Here is an 18,062-nt window from a genome sequence, read left to right on the forward strand (position 1 = left end):
AGTAACTTAAATAACACTTGTACTCTTTTTGCCACTGTTGAGAGACTGACAAACCCCCCAAGTCAGATTCCAGTGAAATGCTCTCAGACAGCAAATGCAATGAGTTTGCTTCCTTCTTTTCTGAGAAGATCATCAATGTCAGGAAGGCGATTAGCACATCCTCAAGTAATGCAGAGGTCAGACAGATTCGGCCACAATATCAAAAAGATACTATGTCTACTTTTGAAGCAATTGATAGGAAAATTCTGGAAGACATAGTGCAGCACCTAAAATCGTCAACCTGCTGTCTTGACACACTTCCCACATCTTTTTTCAAAATTGTGCTTAACTGCTTAGAAGCAAATCTTTTAGAAGAGGTGAACGTCTCACTTCTTTCTGTGACATTTCCAAACACCTTAAAAACTGCAGTTGTTAAGCCCCTCCTGAAAAAGAGCAATCTTGATAACACCATTTTGAGCAATTTTAGACCAATAACTAATCTTCCTTTTAGGTAAAATTATAGAAAAGGTAGTTTTTAATCAGCTGAACAAATACTTAAACTCAAATGGATACCTGGACCATTTTCAATCTGGTTTTCGACCACATCACAACACAGAGACAGCACTCATTAGGATAATAAGTGATATTCACTTAAATTGTGACTCTGGCAAAATATCAGTGCTGGTATTACTAGATCTCAGTGGGATGGTACTCAAATGGTTCAGGTCATACTTAGAAGGGAGAGGCTATTATGTGAGTCTAGGAGAGCATAAGTCTAAGTGGACGTCCATAGCCCCTTTCACACTGCCATTCCGGCAAATACAGGGGCAAAGTGTTCCTGCAATTGTTCCCTGGTCGCTAGATTTGGCACTTTCACACTGCCAGTGATGACCCGGTATATGTGCGTGCTTTCACACACAACCCTTGAAGATCCCGTAACGACACATGACATCAGCGCGTGACGTGTAATGTACGAGTTGACAACGCTAGGCACGTTATACTTTCACTGAAGCAAGAAACGATCTCGGCGTCAGCGCGGAAAGTGAGGAACTAACTGATCTCTGCTTCATTACAGTTTGCACATATGTTTTCGTCGCGAATGTTGATCTTCCTTCAAAACAGCCGGTAAAAGAGTCGCGCGCGTCATCACTTCGACACGGAATTAGATCTGGCTTTTGTTCACACAGCGCTCGTCCCGGGTCGAACCCCCCAATGTTACTAGGTCCCCGACCCGTGTTTAATTCGGTAATCAATTCCGGGACGTGGTTGCTTTCACACAGAAGGCGACCTGGCAATGTTCCGGAAATATTGCGGGTCCGACGTGCAGTGTGAAAGGGGCTCATGACATGCGGAGTCCCACAAGGCTCAATTCTTGCACCGCTCTTGTTTAGCCTGTATATGCTCCCACTAATTCAAATAATGAGAAAGAACCAAATTGCCTATGACAGTTATGCTGATTATACCCAGATGTACCTAGCCTTATCACCAAGTGACTACAGCCCCATTGACTCACTCTGCCAATGCACTGATGAAATTAAAAGTTGGATGTGCCAGAACTTTCTTCAGTTAAATAAGGAAAAAAACTGAAGTCATTGCATTTGGAAACAAAGATGAAGTGTTCAAGGTGAATGCATACCTTGACTCTAGGGGGTCAAACAACTAAAAATCAAGTCAGGAATCTTGGTGTGATTCTGGAGATAGACCTTGGTTTCATTAGTCATGTCAAAGCAGTAACTAAATCAGCATACTATCATTTGTTTCCTGTCAAGACTTGGAAACTAGTTCATGCCTTTATCACCAGCAGGGTGGACTATTGTAATGGGATCCTCACTGGCCTTCCCAAAAAGACCATTAGACAGCTGCAGCTCATCCAGAACGCTGCTGCCAGGATTCTGACTTGAACCAGAAAATCTGAGCATATCACAACAGTCCTCAGGTCCTTACACTGGCTTCCAGTTACATTTAGGATTGATTTGAAGGTACTTTTACTCGTATGTAAGTCACTAAATGACCTAGGACCAAAATATATTTCAGATATGCTCACTGAATATAAGCCTAACAGACCACTCAGATCTCTAGGATCAAGTCAGTTAGAAATACCAAGGGTTCACACAAAACAAGGGGAGTCCGCCTTTATTTACTATGCCGCCCACAGCTGGAATCATCTTCGAGAAGAGATCAGATGTGCTAAAACACTAGTCGCATTTAAATCTAGACTCAAAATCCATCTGTTTAGCTGTGCATTTATTGAATGAGCACCATGCAATGTCCAAACTGATTGCACTATATTTTTTATGTAAAATCATTTTCTAACTGTTTTAAATTAATTTTAAATAAGTAAATAATTTTAAAAGTTTTTAAATTGCTTCTTATATTCTTGTTATTGTTATTTTTGTTTCATTATTATTTTACTTTCTTTTATTTAAAGCACTTTGAATTACCATTGTGTACAAAATGTGCTATATAAATAAACTTATATATATATCGTCTCGGTTACGTACGTAACCCTCGTTCCCTGATGGAGGGAACGGAGACGTTATGTCGACCGACAAATGGGGTCTCACTTGGGAGGCCAATCATCTCTGATTTTAAGAGAAAACGCCAATGAAATTGGCAAGTGGATTAACACACCTGAGCCACTCCCCGTGCCAGCGGGTATAAATAGGGCGACAGGTGCATCCACTCATTAGGTTTTACGCTGAGGAGCCGAGAACGTGTCCCGGCAACAGCGAATGGTTCAAGGTTGTGGCATGGGGACATAACGTCTCCGTTCCCTCCATCAGGGAACGAGGGTTACGTACGTAACCGAGACGTTCCCTATCTGTCGGTCACTACGAGTTATGTCGACCGACAAATGGGGTCCTATGGAAAACGCCATAACCTGAACCTCGTCACAACCCTGAGGCGCTGCAATTGTTGACAAGCCTTGGCGTGCCACAAAAGCTACGCTTAAGGTCGTAACCTTCCCAAAGCCCCAGCGCAAATTCACTGACCTTGGTACCGAAGGGGCCAAAGGGTGAGTACATCGCTGCTGGAGAAGGCCATGCTGCTGTTCCGCCCACATAAAGTAAATGGAAGGGATTTCAACCTTCAGTGAAAGATTGCTTCAAATCTTCCCTATTTGTTCTTTCAGCTGGCAAGACAATGGGGAAGCGAGCCTTTAGGAAAGGTCGCTACGGAGACCACATCCTACCCGTAAGAAGGTGACATGTGGATATACCGATATGGACTGACCCAGGGGGCAGTACTACATATGGAAAGGGTCTCTGAGGCAGGTCCTACCTTGGAGTAGGGATGGAACGGCTGCCAGAAGAGACTGACAGAGCGATCTGTCAAGGGAAGACACGGGTTTGCCAAGAGGGAAACCTTACCGTGGAAGAATACACATATGGGATTACCCGTAGGGAACCCAGCCATATGGACACCTAGCCCAGTACAGGGGCTGACCGGCTCCGGGCATGCTAACGCCAGTACTGGGCCTGGCGACAGACTGCTCCGCCAAGTCTGACGCCGAGGGTGCTGGAGGATGCTCGACCAGGGTACGCCAACCGGGGAACTCTACTGGGAGAAGAAGGCGCTCACATCCCCGTGTTAGGGGGAATGGCGCAGCAAGCGAGACACCCAGCCAGCCCTTCCCGCCAATTACCTGTTACCCAACACACGGGAGGAAACTGGCTCTACACGGAGGTTGTAAAACCTCGCAAAGGTGTTAGGTGTCGCCCAGCCCGCAGCTCGACAAATGTCTGCCAGAGAGGCGCCGTGCGCCAATGCATAGGAGGAGGCCACACTCCTCCTCCTATGCCACCGCTGGGGGCAGATCACTTAGGTCTGCCGCGTCCTGTCTAGAAGCCACACATGGAGGTTCCAGAGATCTGGGCGCGGGTGCCAAATGGTGCCAAGCCCCTGAGAGAGAAGGTCTCTCCTCAGGGGGATGCGCCAGGGAGGGGATGTCACGAGGAGCATGAGTTCCGAAAACCAGGTCCGGGTGGGCCAGTAAGGCACAACCAACAGGACCTGTTCCTCGTCCTCCCTGACCTTGCACAGTGTCTGTGCGAGCAGGCTCACTGGGGGAAACGCATACTTGCGTAAAGCCCGAGGCCAGCTGTGTGCCAGTGCATCTGTGCCCAGGGGGGCCTGGGACAGGGAATAGTACAGCTGGCAGTGGGAGGACTCGTGGGAAGCAAACAGGTCTACCTGGGCTTCCCCGAATCGACTCCAGATCAGCTGGACCGTCTGGGGATGGAGTCGCCATTCCCCGGGGAAAGTGAGCTGTCATGAGAGCACGTCGGCTGCACGATTGAGCTCCCCCGGGATGTGGACAGCGAACAGCGACTTGAGCCACGTCTGACTCCAGAGGAGGAGATGACGGGCGAGTTGAGACATGCGACGTGATCGTAAACCGCCTTGTCGGTTGATGTACGAAACAGCCGCAGTGTTGTCCGTGCGGATCAACACGTGCTTGTCCAGCACTAGCGGACGAAACCGTCGCAAAGCTAGATGCACTGCGAGCAACTCCAGGCAGTTGATGTGCCACAGCAGTCGAGGTCCTGTCCAGGACCCTGAAGCTGCCTGCCCGTTGCATGTCACGCCCCAGCCCGAGTTGGAGGCATCTGTTGTGACAACAACGTGCCGGGACACTTGTTCTAAGGCCACGCCGGCCCGTAGAAAAGCAAGGTCCGACCAAGGACTGAATAGGCGGCGACACATCAGTGTGATGGTGACATGATGTGTACCGCGGCGCCATGCCCATCTCGGGACTCGGGAGTGTAACTAGTGCTGAAGTGGTCTCATATGAAGCAACCCGAGCGGCGTGACTGCGGCTGGGGATGCCATATGCCCCAGGAGCCTCTGAAAGTGTTTCAGCGGTACCACTGTCCTGCCTCTGAAGGAACTCAGTTCAGCACTGAGTGGGCACGCTCGCTGGTGAGACGTGCCGTCATACTCACCGAGTCTAACTCCATACCGAGATAAGAGATTCTCTGAACAGGGGAGAGCTTGCTCTTCTCCCGGTTGACCTGAAGCCCCAACTGACTGAGGTGCCGAAGCACGAAGTCCCTGTGATCGCACAACTCTTCTCGGGACCGGGCCATAATGAGCCAGTCGTCGAGATAGTTGAGGATCCTGATGCCCACTTCCCAAAGTGGGGCAAGGGCGCCCTCCGCGACCTTCGTGAAGACACGGGGGGACAGGGAGAGCCCGAAGGGGAGGACCTTGTACTGCCATGCCTGACCCTCGAAAGCAAAGCGCAGGAACGGTCTGTGACGAGGGAGGATAGAGACATGAAAGTACGCATCTTTCAGGTCGATCGCTGCAAACCAGTCCTGAGGCTGGACGCATTTGATAATGCGTTTCTGCGTCAACATCCTGAATGGGAGCTTGTGTAGGGCCCGATTCAAGACTCGCAGATCCAGGATAGGTCGAAGGCCACCGCTTTTCTTGGGCATGATGAAGTAAGGGCTGTAAAACCCCGTCCTCATCTCGGCTGGAGGGACCGGCTCGATTGCATCCTTCGCCAGGAGGACAGCAATCTCCTCGCGCAAGACAGGGGCGTCCTGGACTGCCACCGAAGTCTCGAGCACGCCATTGAACTTGGGGGGTCGCCGGGCGAACTGAATCGCATAGCTGAGTCGAACCGTCCGGATGAGCCAGCGTGACGGGTTGGGCAGTGCAAGCCACGCTCCCAGATACCGTACAAGTGGCACCAAAGGGACAGTCGACATACCCGCAGTGGTGCAGCGATGGGGAGTCGTGCCAGAAGGCCCAGAAGGCACTGCGTCCTGGGTCATCGCAACCACACTCCCCGTGTTCCCGGAGGAACTGGCCAGAGACGCGTGGAGAGGCGTTGCGTCTCCGAACCGCGACCTCTTGGCCGCTGGCGAAAGGGGGCGTCGTGGGTGAGAATGAGGAAGCTGTGCATCGCTCATTGTCAGCCCACGAGCCTTGCAACTCGGAGGAAGGAGAAATTGCTCTTCCAATGAAAATGTGGGTGCCACTGGCCGTTCGACCAGCGGCGGAACAGAACCAGAAGATTCTCCACCCGGCCCTCCTCCGGGGGAGGGAGTGGCGCTCTCTCCGCCATCTCCTGAAGAGCAGTTCTCCGCATCTCCGAGTTGCCCGTGTCAGGGCCGCTTAGTCGACTTCCTCGAGGACTTTGCAGCCAGGAGTGACACGGGGGGCGCCGCTCTCCTGCGCGGGGCTCGACGCGCCGGCCTCGAAGAACTCTCAGCACGGGGTGGAGCTGGTGTGGAGGACGCAGGGGGGCGCCCTCGGCGACGAGCAGGCTGAGGCACTGCCTGCGACGGAATGGTGGCAACCGGAGGATCACGTCGTGGCAAGATGTGCTGTATGGCCTCAGTCTGCTGTTGTTCTGTCAGGAACTACTGGGCAAAGCCCCTGACAGCGTCACCACACAGGACAGCCTGGGACATGGGAGCATCGAGAAAATGCACTTTGTCAATGTCTCTCATACAGACCAGGCTGAACCTGAAACAGCACTACTGGACCACCAGAGTGGACATTGCCTACCCGAGGGACTGCGTTGTGACTTCCGTCACCCAGAAGGGGGAGGTCAGTCGCCATACGCAGCTCCTGCATCAACCTCGGGTTGGTCCTACCCTCGTGCATTGTTAAAGCCTTGGCTTGTTGGGTTTGCAGGATAGCCATGGCATGCAAAGCAGAGACAGCTTGGCCCGCAGCACTGTAAGCCTTGGTAGCGAGCGCGGCCGACAGCTTACAGGCCTTGGGTGAGGGGCGCGGACTATCCCTCCCAGTGGCGGCGTTTTGCGGACACAAGTGCACCGCAATCGCACTCTCCTGCTGGGGAATGTCAACACACCCCTAGCTGCCTCGCCATCGAGGGTAGTGAGGACGGAGGAATGAAATGAGCTGCTTCCGGCCGTAAAAGGGGCCATCCACGACTACATCACTTCCCCATGCACATCCGGGAAGAAAGGAACCACAGTAAAACGCGGTTGTGAGTCGCGCTCCACACCGAGAACCAATCAAACAGCCATGAGCACTCAGGGCTGGGCGGTGCATTCACCTCCATCCTGATGCTCACAGCTGCCCGGGCAAGCACGGCTGTCAACTCTGGGTCCAATTCGGCAGTGGCGACAACACCCGAGGAGGGCAGCCCCGCCGAATCTTCATCCACAGAGGTCAACAGCCCATCCCCGATGCTGCAATCGACATCTGATCTCCGGCGGCAAACTGAATGACCCGTTGGGACTGCCATAAGACAGCCCAGCAAAATCACCCAGCAGCTGCACAGGACAAACACTGCGGAAGGGGTAAGAGGTCCGTGGGGCGTGGCCGGGCGGAGAAGCTCTCACTGTCACCTTCAAATCTCCCAGAGCACTAACCGGCGGTCCTCTGCTTGAGACAGAGAAACCAGAACGGGTAGTGACAGAGGGGTCTGCTCCCTTCCCTTTAAAGGGGAGACGCGATCACAGCGTTGCCATGGTCACACACGCAGTGCGTGCATGAACCATCCACGAACGCGCCTTCAGCGTGCTGAATGCCCAGACACGGAAGAGAGCGAACGTGGCCGTTGTCAGAGAAATGGAAACGACCGCATCCAGAAGGACGCGGACGAAACGGCGTCTTGAAAAAGACGCGAATCGTCCGCGATTTGCTCTTTTAGGAAATCTGCTCTCTTAGTTGAAGCGCCCAGGGGAATCGCTGAAAGGGACACCGCTGTTTGCGCCGTACCGCCAACCAGAACAGCTTCCCGACACAGCAGATGAATGGCTTTGTGGAGTATAACAGCTTTCATACAACCACTCGGCTCCGAAGCAAAAATCTAATGAGTGGATGCACCTGTCGCCCTATTTATACCCGCTGGCACGGGGAGTGGCTCAGGTGTGTTAATCCACTTGCCAATTTCATTGGCGTTTTCTCTTAAAATCAGAGATGATTGGCCTCCCAAGTGAGACCCCATTTGTCGGTCGACATAACTGGTAGTGACCGACAGATAGGGAAATATATATATATATATATATATATATATATATATATATATATATATATATATATATATATATATATATATATATATATTATAGTAAATTCTATATTAATACTCCATTCAATTTAGTAGACATTAAAGTTTGAACTTTATATCAAAGTTAAATATCAAATATCAGATATTGCAAATATCAAAGTTCCAAATGCCCTGGGAATACCAGGATCAGATAATTTCTAGGTTTATGGAATTAAATCTTGAGGCACATGGCATATCAAGGAAACAACTGAGTAAACAATCCTCAAATATATTCTGATCAAAAATTTTACGTGCCTAGTATTTTTGGAAGATCGAAAATAAATACTTCATAAATACTATATAGTCCATTTGCACTAATAAAAATATCAGTCTATCATTATCATATAAGTGATTTTAGGTTTATTCATCCTCAGCTTTGCTGCTTTGCCCGTCGTTCAGTGTTATTTTGTTCTTGGACAGAATAAGCTGCAATGAGGACCAAACTCTATCAGATCACTTGCATATTTATCTATAAACAAATTAATTAGTGATCAGTTCTATTTGTGTGTTTGTTTGTGTGTTCAGATTCCTCACGGTCAGGGAAAAAGGAGAGCCGGTGTCCAACGCCTGGTTGTGACGGCACAGGTCATGTGACGGGTTTGTACCCGCACCATCGCAGTCTGTCTGGATGCCCTCATAAAGACAGAGTCCCACCAGAAAGTAAGCACAAAAATTCTAAACCTCAGTACCACATGTGCTTGCATTCATTTTTTCAAGCTGGCATTTCTGAAAAGAGTTCATAATCATTGGTTGACCGTGTGTCTGAATGTGTTTGTCTGTGTGACCCAGCCTTCAGTTCATTCTGCATGCCGTCCTCCTCAACACACACAAAATACAAACACACACACACACAAACAGATGTTTACTTAGCTATCTAAATTGGGACATTCCATAGGTGTAATGGTTTTATAATGTACAAACTGTATATTATATCGCCCCACACCAACCTTACACCTAAACCTACCACTTACAGAAAACTTTCTGCATTTTTACAATGTTAAAAACGTTGTTTACTTTCTTTTTATACCAGTTTTACAAATAAGGGAATATTTTTGGAGATTTTGTCAGGTTTAGCTCACTTCTGGGTAAGAATTTGTCCCCAAAATATGGTTAAGTAGGTACAGACGCACACACACAAACATTTGCTCATTCCTATGCAATACCTTTTCAGCTCTATAAATGTACATGTTGTGTACTTTAAGACAGTGTTTCTGAAAACAATTTTATTTATTTGTTTGTTTATTTATTGTATTTTAACCACATTCCAATAGCCAGTGATGTTCAAAATTCTGCTTACTTCCAAATTAAAAAAAATAAAAATAAATAAAGCTTGGATGGGGGGGACTGGAGATGGTTGTAAAATTTTTGAAATTTCTGTCTGCTTTTGTGTCCCCCACAATATTTTGCATGAAATAAAATAAATAAGTAAATACATAAATACATTTTTAAAAAACATGGAATTTTTTGCCAAGCATTTTTACTGTAAAATGCAATGGACATGACTTTAAAATATATATATCAAAATGTACTGTTTTTTTGTTGAAAATAATTTAAAATTTAAAGAACTTAAAGCATATTTTGGTGTCCCTGGAACATAATTTAGGTCAGAATGTGTTAAAATTATATATTATGTGAACATAAAAGTGTACTGCATAGTGGAAATGACCCATCTACCCTTCAGCTTATGAGAAAACTCCCATCACAATATCACAGACATGCATGAATGCATTTATTATTTCTGTTGATAATTACAACGCTATCTTAATGGAGGCCAGTTTAATAAGCTGGTTAGATTTCTCATTTTGTTTTAGATGCTCAATTAAATCCAGTTGAATAAACTGTAATAATTGTAATCTGATGAAAGAGTTACAGACAGGAAGAACGAATGAGATTTCCTCTCATTCACCTTGAGCAAACCTCTTTTATACGATTCATTAAAATGCATGCAAAAATTGCGTGTGTTTTATTCACAAATTAACCAGATGGCAGTCAAACTAACTGATGGCTTTGACTACAGGCTGGAATTAGTTAACAATAAGATTTGCTTTTAAAGAGTCCAGATGGCAAGACAGTTTGTGAGCTGACACTGAAGTGGCATAGCAAGGGCATTTTTAGATGGCCATCACTTTAGTGTGGACTGTGACATATGACACACATTTACTGAATGTTCGGTTCGTTATTCTGAGTCACTAAGATGCTGTTCTTTCTTTATAATACTGTTAGCATCTTCAAGTTATATTAAAATATTTAAAACCATGTTTTGTCTTATGTTCACGTCCTGTCATTATTGTTGGGGCTTTGAACTATTATTTCATTATTAATATTAAAAAAAAGAAATTATTTCTGATATTATTTACAAACATGTATGTATATTCTTTCAGTAATATAATATTACTATACTGATCTACTGGACTATTAAACACATTTGTAACCTTAAATTGTACTGATAACCATGATCATAATACTGTAATACAGGTGGCATTAGGAAACCACATGGTGAATCAGAGTTCTTCTGGAATGGTCTGTCGATGCACAAGGGTCATAAACACAAAGACAAAACATTATCAGGATAACACACGACAATACAATAATACAATATAACATTAAACACTTTAATGTACATTACTGAAAATAAATATGCCAGATATAGGACACAATATAGAAACAACAGTAGCAGTGTTTATATCACATATTAAGTGTTATAAAACTATATCCATATTTAACGACTAAAAGGACAGATCAGTTTATTGTGTTACTAACTGAAAATTTGCTGAACAAGAAATCTTTAGTTGATTTAATGAATTTATTGGCTGAATGAGGCATTTTACATTTAGTAAACAAGCCAATTAAAATGAACACAAGAGATAATAGAGAAAATATAAATTCTGTCATAATTTAATTATATGACATGATTTTTCAAACCTGTATGAGTTTCTTTTTTTCTTTTGAGCACAGTTGATGGTAGCCATTGACTTCCATAGAATGGGAGGGGGGGGGGCATTTTAATAAATAATAATAATAATAATAATAATAATAATAATAAAAATAAAAATAATAATGATAATAATAACTATGAAAGTAATTTGCTACTGTCAAATGATTGGTTGCCAACAACCTTAAAAATATTTTATTTTGTGTTCAGCAGAAGAAACAAACTCGTATAGGTTTGGAACAACTTGATAACAGAATGTGATTTTTTTGGGGTGAACTGTCTTTGAAGTGTTACTTTTGACAATTTGACAAAATCTGAATGCATCAGTTCTTCAGTAAAACCACTCACCTTTATACAGTTCGAGTATAAATCTTAAACTAAATTGTAATTGCATTCAGACACACAAAGGCATGTGTCTCAGTCAGTGGAGGTAGCGGTAATGAACATTGTCAGAGTATGTTGAAGATGAGGGTGAAGGATTAAGGAGCTGATAATGATGAAGATGAGCACCGGAAGAGTGTTGGTCTGCTCACCCTGGCCCACCCTCTCTGCCCCCACTCCAGTATCCTAATTGCTGTCGGCAGAGAGTTTAGTTGGTCATGGATAGAGGAGACAAAGGCCTGTACAGATGAATAACAGTGTTTGGGATCAGAGAGAGGCAGTGTTTGGGCGGTGATTTCATTGATTGTTAACGTGCGTCTAAGGCAAATGAAAGACAAATGCAGAGCTGAAACAAGTGCTAGCACCTCACTGCGGATGACTGGATGCATGAGCTAACGTTAGCTGACGGCCTCAGCTAGTGATGTGAACGCAGTCGGGGTCAGGGTTTTTCTGCATCACTCACAATCCACAGCACTGACGTGTTAAACTAAGCATCAGATTTTACTTACAACATCTTCAAGCTAGCAGCAGGGAATCCAGTTAAATAGAATAGAATAGAATAGAATAGAATAGAATAGAATAGAATCTGAAAGTTATTTCCAGGTTCATTATCCTTTAAGGTATGGCTTTGTTACGCATTAAGCATTATTGTTACTCATAGAATATCATAATGTTTAAGTTCAATAAAAATTATTATGAAATGATGCCCGGATTTGACTTCAAGATTCAAATTCAAAGATCAAGTGTATTTTCCAAGTGCACTTTATAAAATAAATATGGTAAAAATGTATCTACTAGTAATATATTTTATGTGTACTTTTTCAGTTCTTCTTTGCTCAATTTGTAGTTTAAAACACTTTACTATTAAGAGTAATTTAAGTGTAACTGGTCAACTTTGTGTACAGAACTACAAGTGAACTTACTGTGTATGTATTCTGTTAGTTTGCTAGCTGTATAGTGTACTTGTAAACTAGTTTTGAAAAGTTTTGATACTTTTTGATACTTATATTTTTATTATTATTTTATTTTATTTTATTTTTTTATTATTGTTTTGGCACTTTAGGTTTACTATTTGGTTCCTATTTTGGTCATAATTTTTATTCTTAAAATATACCTTTGACTGTATGGCTAGAATAGAATAGAATAGAATAGAATATAATAGAATAGAATAGTTTATGGTGTGTAAGCATTATAGAATGTTATAATGATCATTTATAAAGTAAATTAAAGAAATTATAAAGTGATATAATTTCTTTTTTTTTAAATGAATTACATATATAAAGTGAAAAATTGCTTAAACACTTAAATAATAAATTCTGGCCTTGTTACTAACTACATTTAAGTATTTGTAAATATTGTGAGTTTCATATGCTTTCATTAGCAGTCAGTTTTAGAACCTTACAATAAAGAAATACACTTCAAATTCATTTGAATAAGTCAATGTAAGTGCAGTTTGAGGATGTCATCCAGGTGTAGTTTAAGTGTACTTAAATACTAGTAGTATGCTTATAAGTGTACTATTTTAACAGATCTTGTGACTAAATTGGCCCATTCTCTAAGTTTATAAAAGTCTACTTTTAATTATATGTCAATGTAATGGTGGTAAACTTTGAGTACACAGGTACTGTAGTTTATGGTTAAATTTTACTTTTGTATTTCAATACTGTGAACTAAACTACTAATGAATATAAAAGCACACTATTATTAGCTGTATAATTACTATCCCATTTTTTGACTATAGAAGTACACTTAAGCAGACTCTAAGTAAAGTTTTTTTTAAGTACTAATTTTTTTTTTTAAGTACTAATAGTCAATAGAATTTTTTACTTAAAAAATATATAGAATAGAATAGAATAGAATAGAATAGAATAGAATAGAATAGAATGTTATGACTTGCGCTGCATGGTGCATGTGCATGCCACTGTTCTTCCATTAGCAGTTCTTTGCATGCCGCTGTTTGATGTCTCCGGTTCTGAGCATGCTGGCGATAATGAACGAGTGTTTCACACTAATGCTGATGACTAACTGTGGGCCTCTAACTCCTAATCTTCCACCCTATTTCTCTCGCCTGCTGTCAAGTTCTTGCAATGTATGAAAATGTTCTTAAGTGCCCTACGCCTGGCTGCACGGGCCGGGGTCACGTCAACAGCAACAGGAACTCTCACAGGAGGTGAGTTCCTCTTTGTGTGGATGAGAGAACATGTTCTGTGTTCATTCTTAGCATTTTACTTACTGGGTCAAAAATCACAGTGTTGCCTACTTAATTTTCTTCAGAAAATTTCTCAGTTGCACATTTGGTTTCTAATTTCTAATCTAATTGGACTATTCTTTATAACTTTATATTAATTTTGACCTAAGTTGTTTATCACATTGATTTGTATAGGATTGTTTTGTATCACATTGATAAAATAGTAATAATGAAATACAAAGAGAAAGTAAATATATTCCATCCTTTGTTATCAACAAAATGAAGTGTATTAAATGCCACCAGTGTTAATTTCGTTGACGAAGACTATGACGAAAAATATTCGTCAACTAACCTTTTTCACGGACGAAAACTAAATAAAAACTAAATAAAAAGTCAGATATGATGACGAAAAACGTGACGAAATATAACTGACACTTTAGTCAACGAATAAAAATGAGACGAAAATATATGGGAGGGACGAATGGAGAAGAGATCCAATCAGAGTGAATCTTTGAGGGTAGGTTGATCTATGCAGAAGCAGCCGAGCCATTTTAAAAAGCCGCGGCAAATTCAAGCGCAACAGCTAAACAAATCAGCAGTTAAACAGAAAAGAGAACAAAGATGAGTTTGCAGAAATTCGCACAGTTTCGAGGACGTTTTCATAACAGTTAAGTTGTTTACACAGGGAACTACACTGCAACCTTGTAAAATGTCATTGCGACCCAAATTTTTATGGGGTCGTAAATGTATCACTGATTATTTTTGTACCTACTTATGTGTAATGCTATGTTTTAATATGAGCATTTATTAAAACAGAAATGTGTATTTTAAGAATACGTTTTATAACGTGCTCCAAGCATTCAACACATCAAGTTGGCTTCAGCCCCGCGATGCGGGAAAGTTGAACTGAGCAGAGCAGCTGGTTACTCGCGTAACACTGAACCGAGTTCTCTTTCAGGACGTTTGCGTCCTCCTGCACCCTGAACGAACAAATACAAATCGCATTTTAAATAAACATAAGAAAAAGAGCGAAAAGTGAAAGAGCTCAATTCAGCAGCCTGGTGTTCTGGTGTTCAGGGAGCAAGCAGAGACGCGTCTCAAAGTCTTCTTGCTTTTGTACCGACAACAAATGCATACTAAATATGTCGAAATACCCGTCTTGGAAAGTGTGTTCGAAAAAGTCTGTAGTTATGTCTTCAGTGAAAGTAAAGCGTTGGAAAGAAATCGGATGCTTATCTTTATAATGGATGCGTTTGTCTCTTAAAGTGACCGCGCCTAATTTACTAGCTCTGCTGTCAGTGTCTTTAATGTATGAAAATGAAAGTAAATCACTCACTGCTCTTGATTGAATTACTTTGTAGTTTTAACAAGAATTTATCCAAAGTCAATCCGAAAATCAGATAGAATAGATTATATTGTTTTACTAGTGACTAAAAAATACAACAAAAAAAAAATTATTAGGGACCTGAGCATGTTTTGCTTAAGTGTTTCTTTCTTTAATTTCTAATGCAACCTTTTCACACCACAGACTGAACCAAATTAAGCATTGCATCAGACATTATCAAGATGAATTTGTTGTTCTGACAGTTTAACCCTGAGTTATTGTCATATTTTATTACCAATTTATAAACTACAGCAAATAAACTGTGATATTGTAAGAAACGTTGAAGGTGTCTGAATACATTTTGGTTTGATTGTGTATTTTATTTTACAGTGAAGACTATGCAGTGTTATTTTAAATGAACAAAAACAAACTTAAAAAAATGTAAACTTTGTGTAAATAGAACAAATAAAGAAATAGAATGAACATACAATACAAATATAATATAGGTGGTTGTCTATTTCAATAATACTGTACTTCATCTTGAAAGAATGTCATATGCATTGCATATCATTCAGGACGAATGCATATCTTTTTCAGAGAGCATGTATATTTTTCATTGAGAGCAGGCCTTATGTTTATTTTATAAATACCATTCCATAACAGACTGATGGAAACATTTAGTCAAGTCAACTAAGTTGACTTTGTTCTACTAAAAAAAAACTAGACTAAGACTAAAAGACTTAAGACTAGACTAAGACTAAAACTCTTATGATATTAAGTCGACTAAAACTAGACTAAGACTAAAACATTTCAGATGACTAAAATGTGACTAAAACTAAATGGTGTGTTATTCAAAAGACTAAGACTAAGACTAAATCCGAATTTGCTGTCAAAATTAACACTGAATGCCACATTACATCAAGCTTCCCCAATCTGGGGTATATATATATATTTCCTTCTGGATGCGGTTGTTTCCTGTTCTCTGACAACGGCCACGTTCGTTGTCTTCCATGTCTGGGCATTCAGCGCGCTGAAGGCGCGTTCGTGGATGGTTCATGCACGCACTGCGTGTGTGACCATGGCAACGCTGTGATCGCGTCTCCCCTTTCTTAAAGGGAAGGGAGCAGACCCCTCTGTCACTACCCATTCCGGTTTCTCTGTCTCGAGCAGAGGACCGCCGGCTAGTGCTCTGGGAGATTTGAAGGTGACAGTGAGATCTTCTCCGCCGGGCCACGCCCCACGGACCTCTTACCCCTTCCGCAGTGTTTGTCCTGTGCGGCTGCTGGGTGATTTTGCTGGGCTGTCTTATGGCAGTCACAACGGGTCATTCAGTTTGCCACCGGGGATCAGATGTCGATTGCAGCATTGGGGATGGGCTGTTGACCTCTGTGGATGAAGATTAGGCGGGTCTGCCCCCCTCGGGTGTTGTCGCCACTGCCAAATTGGACCCAGAGTTGACAGCCGTGCTTGCCCGGGCAGTTGTGAGCATCAGGATGGAGGTGAATGCACCGCCCAGCCCTGAGTGCTCATGGCTGTTTGATTGGTTCTCGTTGTGGAGCGCGACTCACAACCGCGTTTTACTCTGGTTCTTTTCTTCCCGGATGTGCATGGGGAAGTGATGTAGTCGTGGATGGCCCCTTTTACGGCCGGAAGCAGCTCATTTCGTTCCTCCGTCCTCACTACCCTCGATGGTGGGGCAGCTAGGGGTGCGTTGACATTCCCCAGCAGGAGAGTGCGATTGCGGTGCACTTGTGTCCGCAAAACGCCGCCACTGGGAGGGATAGTCCGCGCCTCCCACCCAAGGCCTGTAAGCTGTTGGCTGCGCTCTCTACCAAGGCTTACAGTGCTGTGGGCCAAACTGTCTCTGCTTTGCATGCCATGGCTATCCTGCAAACCCAACAAGCCAAGGCTTTAACAAATGCACGAGGGTAGGACCAACCCGAGGTGACGGAAGTCACAACACAGTCCCTCGGGAAGGCGATGTCCACTCTGGTGGTCCAGTAGTGCCGTTTCAGGTTCAGCCTGGTCTGTATGAGAGACATTGACAAGTGCACTTTCTCGATGCTCCCATATCCTAGGCTGCCCTGTGTGGCGACGCTGTCAGGGGCTGTGCCCAGTAGTTCCTGACAGAACAACAGCAGACTGAGGCTATACAGCACATCTCGCCACGACGTGATCCTCCGGTTGCCACCATTCCGTCGCAGGCAGTGCCTCAGCCTGCTCGACGCCGTGGGCGCCCCCCTGCGTCCTCCACACCAGCTCCGCCCCGTACTCAGAGTTCTTCGAGGCCGGCGCGTCAAGCCCCGGGGAGGAGACCGAGGCCCCCCGTGTCACTCCCGGCTGCGAAGTCCTCAAAGAAGTCGACTTAAGTGGCCCTGACATGGGCAACTCGGAGATGTGGGAAACTGCTCTTCAGGAGCTGGCGAAGACAGCGCCACTCCTTCCCCCGGAGGAGGGCCGGGTGGAAAATCTTCAGTTTATGTTTCTTCTGTTCCGCCGCTGGTCCAATGGCCAGCGGCACCCACTTTTTCATAGAAGAGCAAATTTTCCTTTCCTCCGAGGTGCAAGGCTCGCGGGTTGACGATGAGCGATGCACTGCCTCCTCATTCTCACCCACGACGCCCCCTTTCGCCAGTGGTCAAAAGGTCACGGTTCGGAGATGCAATGCCGCTCCACGCATCTCTGGCCAGTTCCTCCGGGAACACGAGGAGTGTGGCTGTGATGACTTGGAACGCGATGCCTTCTGGGCCATCCGACACAACTCCCCATCGCTGCACCACTGCGGGTATGTCGACTGTCCCTTTGGTGCCACTTGTACGGAGTTTGGGAGCGTTGCTTGCGCTGCCCAACCCATCACGCTGGCTCATTCAGACGGTCCGACTCAGTTACGCGATTCAGTTTGCCCGACGACCTCCGAAGTTCAATGGCATCCTCGAGACTTCGGTGGCAGTCCGGGATGCCTCTGTCCTGCTGGCGAAGGATGCAATCGAGCCGGTCCCTCCAGCCGAGATGAGGATGGGGTTTTTCTGCCCTTACTTCATCGTACCCAAAAAAAGCGGTGGCCTTCGGCCTATCCTGGATCTGCGAGTCTTGAATCGGGCCCAGCTTAAGCTCCCGTTCAAGATGCTGACGCAGAAACGCATTCTCAAATGCGTTCAGCCCCAGGACTGGTTTGCAGTGATCGACCTGAAAGACACGTACTTTCATGTCTCGATCC

The 18,062-nt window shown here is 44.3% G+C and overlaps 1 protein-coding gene across 5 annotated transcripts in view; it reads left to right on the forward strand.

Moving 5' to 3' along the window:
- Positions 1-18,062, forward strand: part of LOC113060381 (myelin transcription factor 1-like protein) — a 146,173-nt gene that overhangs the window by 84,139 nt on the left and 43,972 nt on the right. For all 5 annotated transcript variants that reach the window (XR_003278239.1, XM_026229246.1, XM_026229248.1 and 2 more), the window contains 2 exons: positions 8,546-8,680; positions 13,413-13,503. Coding sequence is in view for 4 of the 5 variants with exons in the window: in XM_026229246.1 (XP_026085031.1) it covers positions 8,546-8,680; positions 13,413-13,503 (226 nt within the window). In the remaining variant the exon portion in view is untranslated. The remainder of the gene's footprint in view (positions 1-8,545; positions 8,681-13,412; positions 13,504-18,062) is intronic.

Source organism: Carassius auratus, chromosome 42 (assembly GCF_003368295.1).
Source record: "Carassius auratus strain Wakin chromosome 42, ASM336829v1, whole genome shotgun sequence".
Taxonomy (NCBI): domain Eukaryota; kingdom Metazoa; phylum Chordata; class Actinopteri; order Cypriniformes; family Cyprinidae; genus Carassius; species Carassius auratus.